At 42.9% G+C, this 16,315-nt stretch overlaps 2 protein-coding genes across 9 annotated transcripts in view; one reads left to right on the top strand and one right to left on the bottom strand.

Moving 5' to 3' along the window:
• Window positions 1-16,315, top strand: part of LOC127662374 (apoptosis regulatory protein Siva-like) — a 66,492-nt gene that overhangs the window by 5,567 nt on the left and 44,610 nt on the right. For 6 of the 7 annotated variants that reach the window (XR_007972876.1, XR_007972877.1, XR_007972878.1 and 3 more), the window contains exons 2-3: window positions 1,759-1,959; window positions 2,156-2,309. Coding sequence is in view for 3 of the 7 variants with exons in the window: in XM_052153507.1 (XP_052009467.1) it covers window positions 1,759-1,959; window positions 2,156-2,309 (355 nt within the window). In the remaining 4 variants the exon portion in view is untranslated. Of the gene's footprint in view, window positions 1-1,758; window positions 1,960-2,155; window positions 2,310-4,648; window positions 4,788-16,315 lie in introns of those variants that run through there. The other variant, XM_052153509.1, reaches the window with a different exon arrangement.
• LOC127662358 (zinc finger and BTB domain-containing protein 18.2-like) lies at window positions 11,020-16,277 on the bottom strand. 2 transcript variants are annotated; one of them, XM_052153492.1, is made up of 2 exons: window positions 15,380-15,490; window positions 11,020-14,686 (listed from the first exon to the last, which is right to left on the bottom strand). In XM_052153492.1, the coding sequence occupies exon 2, from the start codon at window positions 14,669-14,671 to the stop codon at window positions 13,178-13,180; it is 1,494 nt and encodes a 497-aa protein (XP_052009452.1). In that variant the 5' UTR covers window positions 14,672-14,686; window positions 15,380-15,490; the 3' UTR covers window positions 11,020-13,177. The 2 variants fall into 2 exon arrangements, with proteins under 2 accessions (XP_052009452.1, XP_052009451.1); XM_052153491.1 differs by lacking the exon at window positions 15,380-15,490 and adding an exon at window positions 16,127-16,277 and having other exon boundaries at window positions 11,024-14,686.

The following is a 16,315-nucleotide window of genomic DNA, read 5'->3' as shown; positions in this document are numbered from 1 at the left end:
TATTTGACCCTAAACAGAGATTACACGACAGCAGAATACCTGAGTACAGTCAGAGACACAAACTGAGGAAACACATGACGAGGTACAGACTGAGCGACCACAGCCTGATGATAGAGAAGGGCAGATACAGACAGACAGACAGACAGACAGACAGCCAGCCTGACTATAGAGAAGGGCAGATACAGACAGACAGCCTGACTATAGAGAAGGGCAGATACAGACAGACAGACAGTCTGACTATAGAGAAGGGCAGATACAGACAGACAGACAGTCTGACTATAGAGAAGGGCAGATACAGAGAGACAGACAGTCAGACTATAGAGAAGGGCAGATACAGTGAGACAGACAGACAGTCTGACTATAGAGAAGGGCAGATACAGACAGACAGACAGTCTGACTATATAGAAGGGCAGATACAGAGAGACAGACAGTCTGACTATAGAGAAGGGCAGATACAGACAGACAGACAGTCTGACTATAGAGAAGGGCAGATACAGACAGACAGTCTGACTATAGAGAAGGGCAGATACAGAGAGACAGACAGACAGTCTGACTATAGAGAAGGGCAGATACAGAGAGACAGACAGTCTGACTATAGAGAAGGGCAGATACAGTGAGACAGACAGACAGTCTGACTATAGAGAAGGGCAGATACAGAGAGACAGACAGACAGTCTGACTATAGAGAAGGGCAGATACAGTGAGACAGACAGACAGTCTGACTATAGAGAAGGGCAGATACAGTGAGACAGACAGACAGTCTGACTATAGAGAAGGGCAGATACAGACAGACAGACAGTCTGACTATAGAGAAGGGCAGATACAGAGAGACAGACAGTCTGACTATAGAGAAGGGCAGTCTGACTATAGAGAAGGGCAGATACAGACAGACAGTCTGACTATAGAGAAGGGCAGATACAGAGAGACAGACAGTCTGACTATAGAGAAGGGCAGATACAGAGAGACAGACAGACAGTCTGACTATAGAGAAGGGCAGATACAGAGAGACAGACAGACAGACAGTCTGACTATAGAGAAGGGCAGATACAGAGAGACAGACAGACAGTCTGACTATAGAGAAGGGCAGATACAGACAGACAGCAGGTTATGCCCGTACTGTAACCAAGGTCAAATAGAAACCGAGCTGCACTTCTTCACCACCTGCCCTAATTATAATGACATTCCCAAACACTTCTTTCCCAAATTTGAAATGATTTGTCCCAACTTCAATAAGAATGATGCACAAGCTCAATATTTACTTGGTGAACAAAGAGACAAAATACATCAAATCCTGCCACAAACAGAGGGAAGAGTCGACCAAACAGTGATGCGCCCATTTACACACACACACACACCAATGAAAGTATATACACTGTTAATTATTATATATATATATATATATATATATATTATTATTTTTATTTTTTCCCCACATTTGTTCAATACAGAATTTGTTCTACTGTTATTTTTCATGCTCATATAAATGCTTTGGCAATACAATGTACAATTTGTCATGCCAATAAAGCTCATTTGAATGTGAGTGAGTGAGTGAGTGAGTGAGTGAGTGTGTGTGTGTAGTGTGTGAGTGATGTGTGTGTGTGTGTGTGTGTGTGTGTGTGTTAATGGAAGCTACATCATTCCAAATCTTTTCTGGTTATTTTGGTTTGTTTGTTGCACAATAAACTGCTTTTGAAATTGTATTCTTTTCAGAATTCAGTCTTTCCAGTCTCACATTTTCTGTATTTTTTTTTTTTTTCAGAAAAGACCAAAAACCTGCTCTTCAATGGAACTAAAACTGTGATGAGTCGAATCTGGAACGTGGACGGAGACGAGCCCGTATCTGGTGTTAAAGTGTCCGATCACACCACTGCGTCATCCGTCTCCGGACATCAGACGCTGCTCAAAGGACAGACGCTCATCGGCTCTGATGGGAGATTGAAGAAGAGGAACGCTGTTTCGGGTAATTCTATAAGAGATCACTTCCATCAGGGTCAGCCGGTGTCTCCATGCAGTGTCTCATGATGATGATCAACCACGGACTGTCCAAAAATAGATGAGATCTTTTCACATTTTTAAATTGTTTTTTTGTGATGTCACTTCCTGCACCGTCTGTCATGAACAGTGTCGTAACAGCTCTTGTTTGGATGTGTGTTCAGGGTCGTCAGCAGCTCCTACGGCGTGTTGTGTATGTCAGAGGGTCTCCGGTTCGAGGCAGCCATGCTCTCAGTGTGAGCGTCATGCGTGTACCGCATGCACCCAGCAGTGCAACAGCTGCTTCAACCACTGCTGCTCATTATGCACGGTTACAGAGTGAGTGAACCTGTTACATTTAAAGCTACACTGTAAAGTTTGGCCCTCTAGCTGTTGAAGCATAAAACTGCAAGTTAGTTGCGTTCACATACAACGTGAATATCATTTTCGCCTTGCAAGTAACGCGACCCGCATGTATTCCCGCTTCTCTTCCGGAAAAGGACAGGAGGCGGGGCTTCTACGACTTACTTCATAGTAAAGTTCAACCAATAGCTGGAATCGAGTAGTCGCGCATATTTTCAGAACTTACCAGGTCGTCCAACTTCCTTGCTCACATTTCTCCAAGCGATGTATTTATTCGTCCGGTCTCTGCACATGTATGACGTTTTGTCGTACAATTACCGGGTGCTCACACACACACGCCGCTACAACAATGTCTTCATCCAATTTTCCAGATTTCTTCTGCTACTACGTCAGTACGTCAGTGACATCCGGACAATCTCAATGCTGATAGGCTTTCATGACAACGTGCCATGCGGATTTCTCGCTCAAGTTGGAAAATGTAAACTCGCGCGAATACGAGAATGAAGCATTGTCGCATGTTTGAGTCGCGCCATTCGTGTCTATTCGCGTCTTTGCATTGACTTTGTGTAATCTCGCCGTATGAAACGCTCACTTCGCGTTGTATGTGAACGCACCATTATACTACAATAGTAAGTCTCTGCGCCGCAAACAATAACTCTGTAAGGGGCAGTGGTGGCTCAGTGGTTGAGGCTCAGGGTTACTGACCAGAAGGTCAGGGGTTCAAGCCCCAGCACCACCAAGATGCCACTGTTGGGCCCTTGAGTAAGACACTTAACTCCAGGTTGCTCCGGGGGGATTGTCCCTGTAATAAGTGCTCTGTATAATACATTGGTACTCAGAAGGTTGCTGGTTTGATCCCCACAGTCACCACCATTGTGTCCTTGAGTAAGACACTTAACTCCAGGTTGTTCCGGGGGGATTGTCCCTGTAATAAGTGCTCTGTATAATACATTGGTAATCAGAAGGTTGCTGGTTTGATCCCCACAGTCACCACCATTGTGTCCTTGAGTAAGACACTTAACTCCAGGTTGCTCCGGGGGGATTGTCCCTGTAATAAGTGCACTTTAATCACTTTGGATAAAAGCGTCTGCCAAATGTGTAAATGTAAATGTAATATAAAAACGCAAAATGACGATTTCACTGATGAAATGCGTTATTGAACATGAAATAACAAATATGCAAAATCACATTTACAATAGAAAAAAAAGTTTAATCACTTATTTGGAAGTTGCAACTAACTATTATTTTGATAATCTATTAATTTAACGATTATTCGGCGGTTAATCGTCATCTCTTAACCGATTATTCTGCTTGTGCCCGACTTAAAGGTTGTAATAATCACCTCCAGCAGGGGGCCCCAAACTTCCCTATCCCGAGCCACATTAACCAGCTCTGACTGGGGGACCCCGAGGCGTTCCCAGGCCAGTGTGGAGATGGGTCTTCCCCGAGGCCTCCTCCCAGCTGGACGTGCCTGAAACACCTCCCTAGGGAGGCGCCAGGGGGCATCCTTACCAGATGCCCAAACCACCTCAACTGACTCCTTTCGACGCAAAGGAGCAGCGGCTCTACTCCGAGATCCGCATTTTATCATGTGGCTTGTTGAGCGTGTTACCATGGAGACGTAGCGCGTGTGGAGGCTTCACGCTATTCTCCGCGGCATCCACGCACAACTCACCACACGCCCCACCGAGAGCAAGAACCACATTATAGTGACCACGAGGAGGTTACCCCATGTGACTCTACCCTCCCTAGCAACCGGGCCAATTTGGTTGCTAAGGAGACCTGACTGGAGTCACTCACCACACGCCCCACCGAGAGCAAGAACCACATTATAGTGACCACGAGGAGGTTACCCCATGTGACTCTACCCTCCCTAGCAACCGGGCCAATTTGGTTGCTAAGGAGACCTGACTGGAGTCACTCACCACACGCCCCACCGAGAGCAAGAACCACATTATAGCGACCACGAGGAGGTTACCCCACGTGACTCTACCCTCCCTAGCAAACGGGCCAATTTGGTTGCTAAGGAGTCCTGGCTCGAGTCAATCAGCACACCCTGGATACAAACTCGTGACTCCAGGTGTGATAGTCAGCGGCAATGCTCACTAAACTACCCAGACCCCCTGAAATTGTTAATTTCTAACAAAATAATCTTACATGGTGTAAAGCCTCTTTTACCGGTACATGCTTTCATCTAGTTGACATTGAATTTTGGACTTGCTCACTACATCTTATACTAACAGTTTGACCCGTTTTGTCGATCCGTGTTTCTTGTGCTCTGACCCGTCACGCACATGTTTATTCTCTGTTCACAGTTATAGTGAACGTTACGACCAAGTCCTCTGCTTGAACTGCTCGTCCTGATCTTGCCGTTCATTGGACGACAGCCGAGACGACTTTGAGAATTATGCAGATGTGATTTTAATCGTTAGCAATGAATGTAAATGAGATGACTATTTTATTTATTTATATATATATATATATATATATATATATATATATATATATATATATATATATATATATATGCATGCTGTTCACTTGTGTACATACTCATGATTGTTGAAATAAATTCCTTGATCAGTTCCCAAATTTGTGTCTCGCTCCTCTTGCGTGGTTATTGTTATTGGTTATTAGCTATTCAAACAAGTCATTGTTTGCTCATTTATAGCTAGGAGACATCATCATTATATTATGGTCATTTAATATGCAAATTATCAAATGTGTGTCTTATCATAAAGGCAGGTTTGCTGAACCCTCGTGAACTCTAGTCCAGGTCAAACGACGACTGTTTAATCTGGTTTTGAATGTGGTTTTAACTGGAATGTGTCTAATTTGCCACTAGAGGGCAGCAGCTGAATATAACTTGTTACTCTACGGCTGTGTTTGTGGTTTATGAGGACTGTTTACAATTTTACAAGTTGTGGTTATTGACGTTCTTTAACTCTTTTGCAGTCGTTTTAGGGATTGTTGACATCGTCATGGGAACCAAGTTGTATAATTGTCTTTAACTTTCCACACATGCAGTTAGTAAGTGATTATATGACCGTAACGCACATATTGTTACATAATAGTATTTTAATGTTTACAGATTAAACCCCATTGACGAGTCGAAATTACATTATGCCACAAACTCTGTCGATTGAGCTTCTTGTATTGAACCCAAAATATTCCGTTAAAAGTATCAAATGTAGTCCAAATGACTTGACTATTATTTATTAAACTATTCTGGTGCTTTATCGTTTTTAGCTTGATTGCATTCGAACCTCTCCAAAATTGTAACCAGATTGACCATAAGTAACTGTAATCCGGTTACAATCATTTTAAATGTACTGTTACACTACTTTTCGAGTAAAGTAATTAGATTACATTAATTACTTTCTAATCTGATTACAATCTGTATTTGATGCCAGAACTTTCATTTTAGGCCGAACCATTCCTGTAATAAGATAATCATGTTGTGTATTAATATTTGGTCTGATGTGTACCCCTCTGTCTCGCCCTTCACGTATATGGTGATGTGCTTTTGTTTGTGGTCTGTGCAGCTGTTGGGCCGTTTTATCATTAGCGCTTTACTGTAAAAGGTCACAGCCACGACTTCCGAAGCGGCTCGTTTTTCCCTGCGCCACATGCCAGGGGCCCCCTGATGGCACGACGGGTCCCGCTGACTCCTGGACGGACTAAAGTCCAGACGTGTGGCTCCGTTTCCACCCCCAATTAGTACGGAAACAGCTGTACAGACAGTCCTGCCTCGCTGATGCAAACGCTATAAATACACGTGTATTGAAGTGAAGGGGTGACACCTCCTCTACTCCATGAGCTCGTGTCCAACACAGCATGAAAGACACGCCCTTATGATGATGTCACTGTCATGATTTCCATATTATTGGTATATGTTATGATAAAATCACGTACTAACCGCATCTGTGTAAAGTTATATCCAATTTTACAACTTCGTTGCCATGACGACAACGCCATAAACCTTAAAACGACGATTTAAACAACTTTACAGCTCATATAATATGCACGTTTTAACATAAGATTTAATGGAAGTGCTTTAATATAATTATAAACGACACATTTCTGCCTTTAAACCCTCTAAAAATGGATCCCATTGACTTCCATTGTAAGTGTCTCACTGGAACACACGTTTGTGCTTTATTAAAGAAAAAGGAGGGACGAGTCGAAATACATTTTTGTGGTAATTAAAGGAATATTTCTTTAATTGCTCAAACAGATTGTCGAAACTGAATAATATGAACACTTCAGGAAGCCTTCAGGATGATTCAGACAAAGTGTTTTTAAATATTTTCTATTGCCTGTATATTAGCGTAACTAGCGCTGTAACGCGATTCGTGAATTAATCGCTATTTTGAGTGTTCTTGGACGGCTTGGCGAAACTGTCTGAATCGGGTCGCGGTTTACTCTGGATCATCCGGATGTCTCCCGCACGGATCGTATTATTTGAAGCGGTTTCTCTAACAGTTTAACGCGAGGGTATTCAACAGGGGGTCTGCGGTGGTGCTGCGGGGGTCCTCAAATTATGGTTTGATCACCACCGGCACTCGTAATAATCACTGGCACGTGAGCGAGAGGCAGTCGCGCCGCTCCCTATATGCATATTACACAGTCTGCGTTGGCAGGGCCGCTGCTGTCCAAATCGATGCCCTACGCAGAGTTCCAGGTGGACGGGGCGAGGGGTTCGCGTGATATGAGCGTGAAGCTATAATCCGTGTTCCGCAACCGCTTTCTGGTCCTTGAATAACATGTAACGTGCGAGTAAGGGCAGCCGGTGGACTTCTGGCACCCTGCCAGGGTAAGATGGTGCCCCCTAGTGAGTTGGTGCCCTACGCTGATGGTGTATTCTGCATATAGGGACTCCCTAGGGGGGCACCATCTTACTCTAGCAGGGCACCAGAAGTCCACCGGCTGCCCTTACCCGCACGTTACACGTTATTCAAGGAATATATAGTATATGCAACGGGGGTCCCTGCTCCACCTCTCTACATACCAAGGGTCCCCTGGTTTAACGGAGTACTTTAGGACATACAGTACAGGACAAACCAATGGACACCTGCGTGTGCAGCTTGTGAACGATTCGACTGTAAAAAAAATATGCTTTTGAAAAGTAGCTATGGTAATCAAGACATAAGCACTATGGTATTTCCATCTTATACATCACTGTGCCAAAGGAGACTTCCATAGTGCTTTTCGGTACATGGATTATTAAAGGGACAGTTCATCAAAAAAAAATTTATTCTCTCATTTACTCACGCTCATGTCATCACAGAACACAAATGAAGATGTTTAGAAGAATATCCCCGCTCTGTAGGTCCATACAATGCAAGTGCATGGTGACCAGAACTTTGAAGCTCAAAAAAGCACATAAATGCAGCATAAAAGTAATCCACAAGACTCCAGTGGTTTAATCCATGTCTTCAGAAGTGATATGATAAGTGTGGGTGTGAAACAGATCAACATTTATTTTATTTGTTACTCTAAATCTCCACTTTCACTTTCAGAAAGTGAAACTTAGGGCACCAAATGTGACTTTCAGACGTAAAAGTGAAAGTGTAGATTTATAGTAGAAAACTGCTTAAATATTGATCTGTTTCTCACCCACACCTATCATATCACTTCTGAAGACATGGATTAAACCACTGGAGTCTTATGTGAAAGTGAAAGTGTAGATTTATAGTAGAAAACGACTTAAATATTGATCTGTTTCTCACTCACACCTATCATATCACTTCTGAAGACATGGATTAAACCACTGGAGTCTTATGTGAAAGTGAAAGTGTAGATTTATAGTAGAAAACGACTTAAATATTGATCTGTTTCTCACCCACACGTATCACATAACTTCTGAAGACATGGATTAAACCACTGGAGTCTTATGTGAAAGTGAAAGTGTAGATTTATAGTAGAAAACGACTTAAATATTGATCTGTTTCTCACCCACACGTATCACATAACTTCTGAAGACATGGATTAAACCACTGGAGTCTTATGTGAAAGTGAAAGTGTAGATTTATAGTAGAAAACGACTTAAATATTGATCTGTTTCTCACCCACACCTATCACATCACTTCTGAAGACATGGATTAAACCACTGGAGTCTTATGTGAAAGTGAAAGTGTAGATTTATAGTAGAAAATGACTTAACTATTGATCTGTTTCTCACCCACACCTATCATATCACTTCTGAAGACATGGATTAAACCACTGGAGTCTTGTGGATTACTTTTATGCTGCCTTTATGTGCTTTTTGGAGCTTCAAAGTTCTGGTCACCATCCACTTGGATTGTATGGGCCTACAGAGCTGAAACATTCTTCTAAAAATCTTCATTTGTGTTCTGCAGAAGAAAATAATTGTAATTTTTCAGTGAATGATCCCTTCAAGGAAGAAAACACAAAGGTCTCGCCTCTGACAGAGCACTGCTTATTTTCTTATTTTGTGTGTGTGTGTGTGTGTGTGTGTGTGTGTGTGTGTGTGTGTGGCTGAATCTCTCCTTTTCAAGTGTGACCACCTGTCTTTTGTTGTGAGGTAAATAAATATATAAACATGGCGAGGCACCAGATGTCCCCGTCCGTCCGTTCAGGGGTCAAGGTCTCCCACCGCTGGCCTTGCGAGGTGAAGACATCCAAGTTTCAACTTCACGTCTCCTACAAAGACTTCCTGTCACCTGGGAATACATGCAAATGTGCTTGCGCTGGTAAAATGGAAATTGCACTAAGGTTTTTGATAAGCGAGGGCAAACACGCACATCTCATTAAGTCCAAGAGAAGACAACGTCCTTATCAGAGAGGACTAGTCATGGCTTCCTTGTTTGCTAGTTATCAGCTGGTTTTGCTTCAGGACCTTGAATTTACATCAGACATCAAGTGGTGACCAACAGAACAGACCCGTGACACAGTTTACGGCGGATATCTGCAAATTAAATCGTTATTACGAAGTCAATCATAGACTACTACGACTCCAGTCTGTATTAATCTCTAATGACCCATCACACGCCCTTATTTACACGACGTTCTGTCTCTAAACCGGTCTAAACCGTCACATCCACAGCGGTTAACTGAGCTTCAAGGCAGAACTTGAGAGGTGCTGCGGACAATAGACACATTAAGGACTGACTCCAAACAAAAGAGTGAGTGGGACGGGGCCGGGGGTATCTGGAGGGGTAGATGGGGGTCGTTCGCTCTCAAAGCATGTGGTCTGGATGGGGGGAGGGTTCTGGGAATCGCATCGAGCAGCTGGATTTCTTTAGATGTGCAGACGGAGAATAATTAGGATCCCAGTCGCTGAGAACGAGTATGACCAGTGAATTGGCTTTGAGATCGTGAATTAGTCACGCCGTTCTTTCCCCGGAATGCAGCGTGACTTGTTTGTTTGCTCGGAATGCAAATGAGTGTCCAATAAGGTGTTTTTGTTTTCATTACGGAAACACTGAATTAAATAGACATGCAGAAGTGCAAGTGTGTGTGTGTTAAACTTCAATTAGCAAGTTTATACTATAATCCGAATATCTTTTGTTAATCCAAGATTTTTTTTTAAATAGTTCAGCTCTGTAGGTCCATGCAATGCAAGTGGATGGTGACCAGAACTTTGAAGCTCCACAAAGCACATAAATGTAGCATAAAATTAATCCATGTCTTCAGAAGTGATATGATAGGTGTGAGTGAGAAACAGATCAATATTTAACTCATTTTCTACTATAAATCTACACTTTCACTTTCACATAAGACTCCAGTGGTTTAATCCATGTCTTCAGAAGTGATATGATAGGTGTGAGTGAGAAACAGATCAATATTTAAGTCCTTTTTTTTACTCTAAATCTTCACTTTCACTTTTACGTCTGAAAGTCACATGTGGTGCCGTTAAGTTTCACTTTCTGAAAGTGAAAGTGTAGATTTATAGTAGAAAACTACTTAAATATTGATCTGTTTCTCACCCCACACCTATCATATCACTTCTGAAGACATGGATTAAACCACTGGAGTCTTATGTGAAAGTGAAAGTGTAGATTTATAGTAGAAAATGACTTAAATATTGATCTGTTTCTCCCCCACACCTATCATATCACTTCTGAAGACATGGATTAAACCACTGGAGTCTTATGTGAAAGTGAAAGTGTAGATTTATAGTAGAAAATGACTTAAATATTGATCTGTTTCTCACTCACACCTATCATATCACTTCTGAAGACATGGATTAAACCACTGGAGTCTTGTGGATTACTTTTATGCTGCCTTTATTTGCTTTTTGGAGCTTCAAAGTTGTGGTCCCCATCCACTTGCATTGTATGGACCTACAGAGCGTTAATGAGATTGTTAATGAGTGAATTCTAAAATTATATATTTTAATTCAATTTGTACTTTCAATGATCAAATAATTAATATGATAAAAACAAGTTATTTATAATAAAGCCATATTAGTTCCCATGTAGTTCAGCAGATGATCATTTTAAAGAAAGTGCAATTAAAAAGAATGTAAATGTAAATATTTCTAGTCAATATAGACATTTTTGCTACTTTTAAAAAATTAAAATGGACTTTTCCAAACTTCAAAACTATAATTGTATTTCCATGACAGTTTTCCATAACTCTGGGAATGTCGCTTATGGAAAACGGAGGCTGAAGTGGATATTTACTTTGGCGATTCTTGCAACGTTGCATTTATTCGTGTTCTTTATTAATAATTGGACTTAATTAAAACACAGTAAAGCCACAGAAAAGGTTGTTTAATCTATGCTTAATCTAAATAAAGATAAAAGATTGTCACATGTACACACACACAGACACACACACACACAAGGGCACAAAGTGTTCAAACGTGCCCAGAAAACAAACAAACAAATGCCAGAAAATCAAAATAAGTTACCAAACAAGCAAGTTCAAATCAAACCGATTGTCTTCTACATCCACTAACAATCAAGCATTTGTTTTTATATATATCAAAACATGATATTACATCTAATGGCACTTCTACAAAGTCTAGTAGAAACAAATCAATAAATATGACTTCTGATTATACATCTTCACAGTTTGAAACTTTAGACAGATTTCATAAACAGTTTTACAGAATGACAAAGGAGCCCGATGCATCCTGTACGTCACCATCAAAGAGGCGCACGAGTAATTATCCGGTCCTGTGTTCATTATTGCATGGATTGGCTTTTACAGATGGGTAAGAACGAAAAGAGCCGTCATGATAAATATCATGCGATTATAACAGCACGTGACCTGCTGTATGAGCATGTAAATAAACGAGGAAAATCCCAAACATTGCATCTGCGTTTGTTCATCTGCAATCACACAATTCGTCTAAATTACCAGCAGGTGAAATAATGTCAGGTATTTATTTCCAGTGTTAAAACTGACATGAGAATATCTGACACAAATGTGCAACATGCAGTCACGTGGCGCGAAGCAGCCAATCGCGTCGTCGAACGCAGATAATCGATGCATATACTTGCTTTTTACATGCACGGACCAAAAAAATAATAATGTTTGAGCCCATTTGTCAACTATTTTCAAATTGTGTTGCATTTCACAAAATTAAATGAATAAAACATAAAATATATATATTTTTTTAAATGTCGGGTTTAATTAATTTGACTAAAGATTCGTTGATGAAATTGAAAATGCATAAATGCATAAATCTTCAAATATGATTCGGTAGTTTAGGACAGTTCCTGAAGCTATAGCTCTGACGTCACGGTGTCAATCACGGGTTTATCCGTTACAGTATCGTCGCAACAATCATTGTTACTCCGACATCAAAGGGAAGCATCGCAGCTTTAACGAGATCGGTAGCCCTGACGAACACGTGACGATAATCTTATAAATTAAATACATATTTAATATAAATACACAGTTAGAAATAGCAGCCTACAGTATATCAGTGTTCTCTAGAAACTACAAAGGAAGTGCTTGTTAGCATCAGTGAAGTCAAACTTCATTCCCGATGGCTTCTCCACACGTCCAGATCGGCACACACAGTACAGAGATTAATCAATTATCCCAATATTAGCACAGACATTTCCTCTACTTTAAATCTCAAGTCTACAGTAAACCCTGAACCAAAAAACAACTAATAAATAACTACTCAAGTGTTCTCAGGACGGACAAACACACGGGCGCGTGACGTGGATTTCTCTCAGTGCTAGTGTGACATTTCTTCATCTACAATCGACCGAACACGTGAAATAATGACCACTTCGAGACAGTCTCAGAGGCTCAAATGCATCCATGTTCTCCGTTCACTGAAAGAAGGAAAACGGAGACATGTTCCAGAGAAACCAGTTGCTATTAGCGGACGCGGGAACCGCTAGGATTAGTGTACTTCAGACAGTAGTATGCACTTAACCAGTCCTTCATTTACGAATTAAGAAACTTAATTACAACTGACACATCGGACAGTAGCTTTCAAAGGCAATGTCACTTATATGTTGGCAAAACCCTTCAGTAGATCCACATAATATATACATACATATATATATAAATATCACCATTGCATTCCCATAATAACATCTACCTCTCTATACATCCAGAACAGTTCAATTGAGGACAGACAGACTTTGAGTGTCTCTGTGAATGAAGGAGGTCAAATTGAAATGACTTTTACACTATAGTTGAACATCAAATCTTCTGGACGGTTTGAGGAACTGTTTTAAAGGCGCTTCCTTGCCAGTTTAATCCATTGCATTATAAGTGCGTCTGAAATCTGTGCATTGCAAAACAAACGTTCAGCCAACCGCTAAATATTTGATATTTGTATTACTTGCTTTTCTATCAAAGAACGTGATAAATACTTCATCGCGACGAGTTTGGTGACACCGCGGCTATCCAATGGCGAGGGTTTTGACGAGGCCGCAGTGAAACTTTCGGATGTGGCGGTACAGATCCCCAGACTGCGTGAAGCGTCGTTCGCACCACTTGCACGCGTGCGGCTTCTCACGCGTGTGCACGACGGCGTGCCGACTCAAGTTGTGCGAGTACTGGAAGCTCTTTCCGCATTGGCCGCACGTGTAGGGCTTCTCGCCGGAGTGCGTGCGCTCGTGCCGCTTGAGCGTGTACATGCAGGAGAACGTCTTGCCGCACTGCGAGCACGTCGGCACCGATCCGTCGGGCGAGAGTTTGGAACGCACCCCGTCTTTCTCTCGGAAGTGTGAGCTGAGGTGCAACTGCAACACGTGCGGGCTCGGGAAGACTTTGCTGCAGAGCGGACACACGCAGACTTGCTGGCCGCCGGATAACAGCATGCCGCTGGACGTGGAGATGTCCGAGGATGCCAGATCATCTTCGTCGTCCCCCTCGCTGTCTCCGAGCAACCGGCCTCCCCCCGGCCCCTCCCCCTCCATCAGGTCGTCGTCCACGGTCGGGCCGTTGTTGCCGGGGAAGAGGGCAGCGAACCCTGTCACCACTGAGTTCCTGGCGCTATTCCCAAAGCGCCGGCTCACGGGGCTCACGGGCTCGCCGTCCTCCTGCTCTGACAGAAAGTCGTGTTCGTCTTTAACAAGTGGCTCCGTGGCCTGCTGCTGGCTGTCGAGGGCCAGCTGTCCCGAGACGAAGGAGGGGTGGAAGGCATCTCTGCTCGACAGAGGCTTAAAAGACAAATCCAGAGCGCAGTCCATGTCATCCGCCGTCCTCTGGGACACACCGGTGGCTGAACTCCTGACATCAGCTTTTGTTTTTCCAGCTGTTCGGACACAAGGGTCGTCCTCTGCTGACACATAATTGACACCTACAAGGTCCGGTGACCCGGCAGGGTGACCGTTCGCCTTCTGCGCTGCCGGCACGGGCCTATCATGATCCGTGACAGCAGGGCTCATGTCGCAGTTGTCCATGTCACGGTCTGCCGTGGCGGCTCTCTTGGGGGCCTGTGGCGCATGCCGGCATGCTTCTGCACAGTTTTCCTTATCCAAACAGCTCGTGACCATCCCGTCTCTGATCTTCTCATCCAGGAAGCTCAGGTCCTTGTCCTTTAACTTTCCTTTGCACACTTTCACAATGTCGTACATGTGCAGGTAGCTGGCGGCGGCCAAGATGTCCTCGACAGGCAGCGAGCTGAATTCCAGTTTGCCCTCATACATAAATTCAAGAAGCAAGCCGAAAGCTGGGGCCGTCACAATGTCACTGTTCAGAAGCACAACGTCCCTTTTGTCCAGCTGATCCCTGTAGAAGAGGTGGAAGTACATACTGCAGGAGGCCAGAACGGCCCGGTGCGCTCTGAATCGAGTCTGTCCGACGAGGACGGTGCAGTCACAGAGGAAACCTTGATGCCTCTGCTGACTCAGGCACTGCAGCAACTGCCGGCTATGGTCCGGGAACTCCATTCTTATTTCTGTGACCTGCCGGAAAACAGGAAAAACTGGATGTTAAATAAACGCCGGGCAGCCATTCATAACACACAGACCTAACGATGCATCTACAGGCCAGCGGAGACAATCAAAAGCAACCCAACCCCACTGCACACTACATTAAAAGAGGGAAAAAGCCGACTTGTGCGTTTGCAAACTGTCCTGTTTCAATGCACAACTATAGCAACTATTGCACAATCAATACTGTTGTGTCACTGACAACTTAACACAACTGTTATCTCAGAAACACTAACTAGTCTAATTTAGACTAGATAAAAGTAATGCGTTTCCAAGCGGCTTTATATCAAATGCATCGTTGCAATGTGCAACTGCACTTTATGAACTGTCCAAATGAACTTATACAATCAAGACCAGTTCATTCACAGTTTAACAAAGACATTATAGCCCGATAAAAGCAATTCAAACCCGTTGAAACACTTGATATACCTTGAAAATGAACACGAGAACCTAATCCTATTGCATACTGCATTCAAAACCACAGAGGACTTATTTCAAAGCTTTCCAAATAAAATGTGGTGTTGCATGCACCAAAACAACTGTCAAAATGAACATGTTATTATCGTTAAACTGAACATGTGACAACTTCCATATCTCAGTGTAACGGAGGATTCAACAAAGGAACCGGTTCAAACTCATATTTACACGTATAAATGCATCAAATACCTTATTACAGGAGTGTTTAGAGAAGTTGGTCTTTAGTTTGAGCGCTTCCTTTCAAACAGCAGCATTGAATGAGTAAATCCAGTCATGCACAAACAAACCCTTCATAAAACATGACACACATCAGAAAGTAAAGCTGAAGAATACTTCCACAGCACCAGCAGACCAAACGCAAGTCTCTATCTCACGTCCATGTGAGCTGTGTGTGTGTGTGTGTGTGTGTGTGTAGTCAGCTGCTCTGACATCAGCTTCAAACCTCCAGCTGTGTCTTTATGCCATATGTTCCACGGAAGCCACAAAGTTCTCACTTAATGCGTTTCAACATTGTTATAATGGTAATATGAACCCTGTAAACGACAGACAAGTCTATCTAACTTGCACTAAAGTTGTTAAAACACAAATAAGCGCATTACAAGATACTTCTATTCTTAAACGAGCCAACACTACAGCACCGACGGCGACACGGTGATGACGAACTTTTGATCAATGACCTTCTACGAAGAACTTTTACGCCTTAAATTGTGTATGAGCTTGTGTTAAAGATGTCGGAAGGTGTGCAGTTGTTTAGATGCTACACTTAAAACACAGCGAGTAAAAGTGAAATCGCATGTAGTCCAGTGGAAAGGTGTGAGCGGCGGCGGAACTCGGACAGTGTCGAGATCAAACACGCCGCTCGCTCGCGCTGCGATACAATGTATCAAACACAGAATGGAACGCTGGAAGGAAGTTTCCGTCAAAGCTCATACTCACGCGCGCGCAGACTGATGTGTCCTCAGATGTTCCGACGCGCTCTCATTGTGTGTGTGTGTGTGTGTGTCCAGATGTTAGTGTCTGTGTTTCTGTTTCTCGGCTGTATTTTGGAGCCCGGTGCGCATGAAACATTCTGCGTTGTGTGTGTGTGTGTGTGTGCGCGCGCGTGTGTCAAGCAGGTTGTTAATG

Source organism: Xyrauchen texanus, chromosome 22, assembly GCF_025860055.1.
Source record: "Xyrauchen texanus isolate HMW12.3.18 chromosome 22, RBS_HiC_50CHRs, whole genome shotgun sequence".
Lineage (NCBI taxonomy): Eukaryota > Metazoa > Chordata > Actinopteri > Cypriniformes > Catostomidae > Xyrauchen > Xyrauchen texanus.
This window is presented reverse-complemented; position numbering and strand designations above follow the sequence as displayed.

Coding starts and splice junctions, on each gene's coding strand:
- LOC127662358 (XM_052153491.1), bottom strand. CDS start 14,671: ATGGAGTTCCCGGACCATAGCCGGCAGTTGCTGCAGTGCCTGAGTCAG.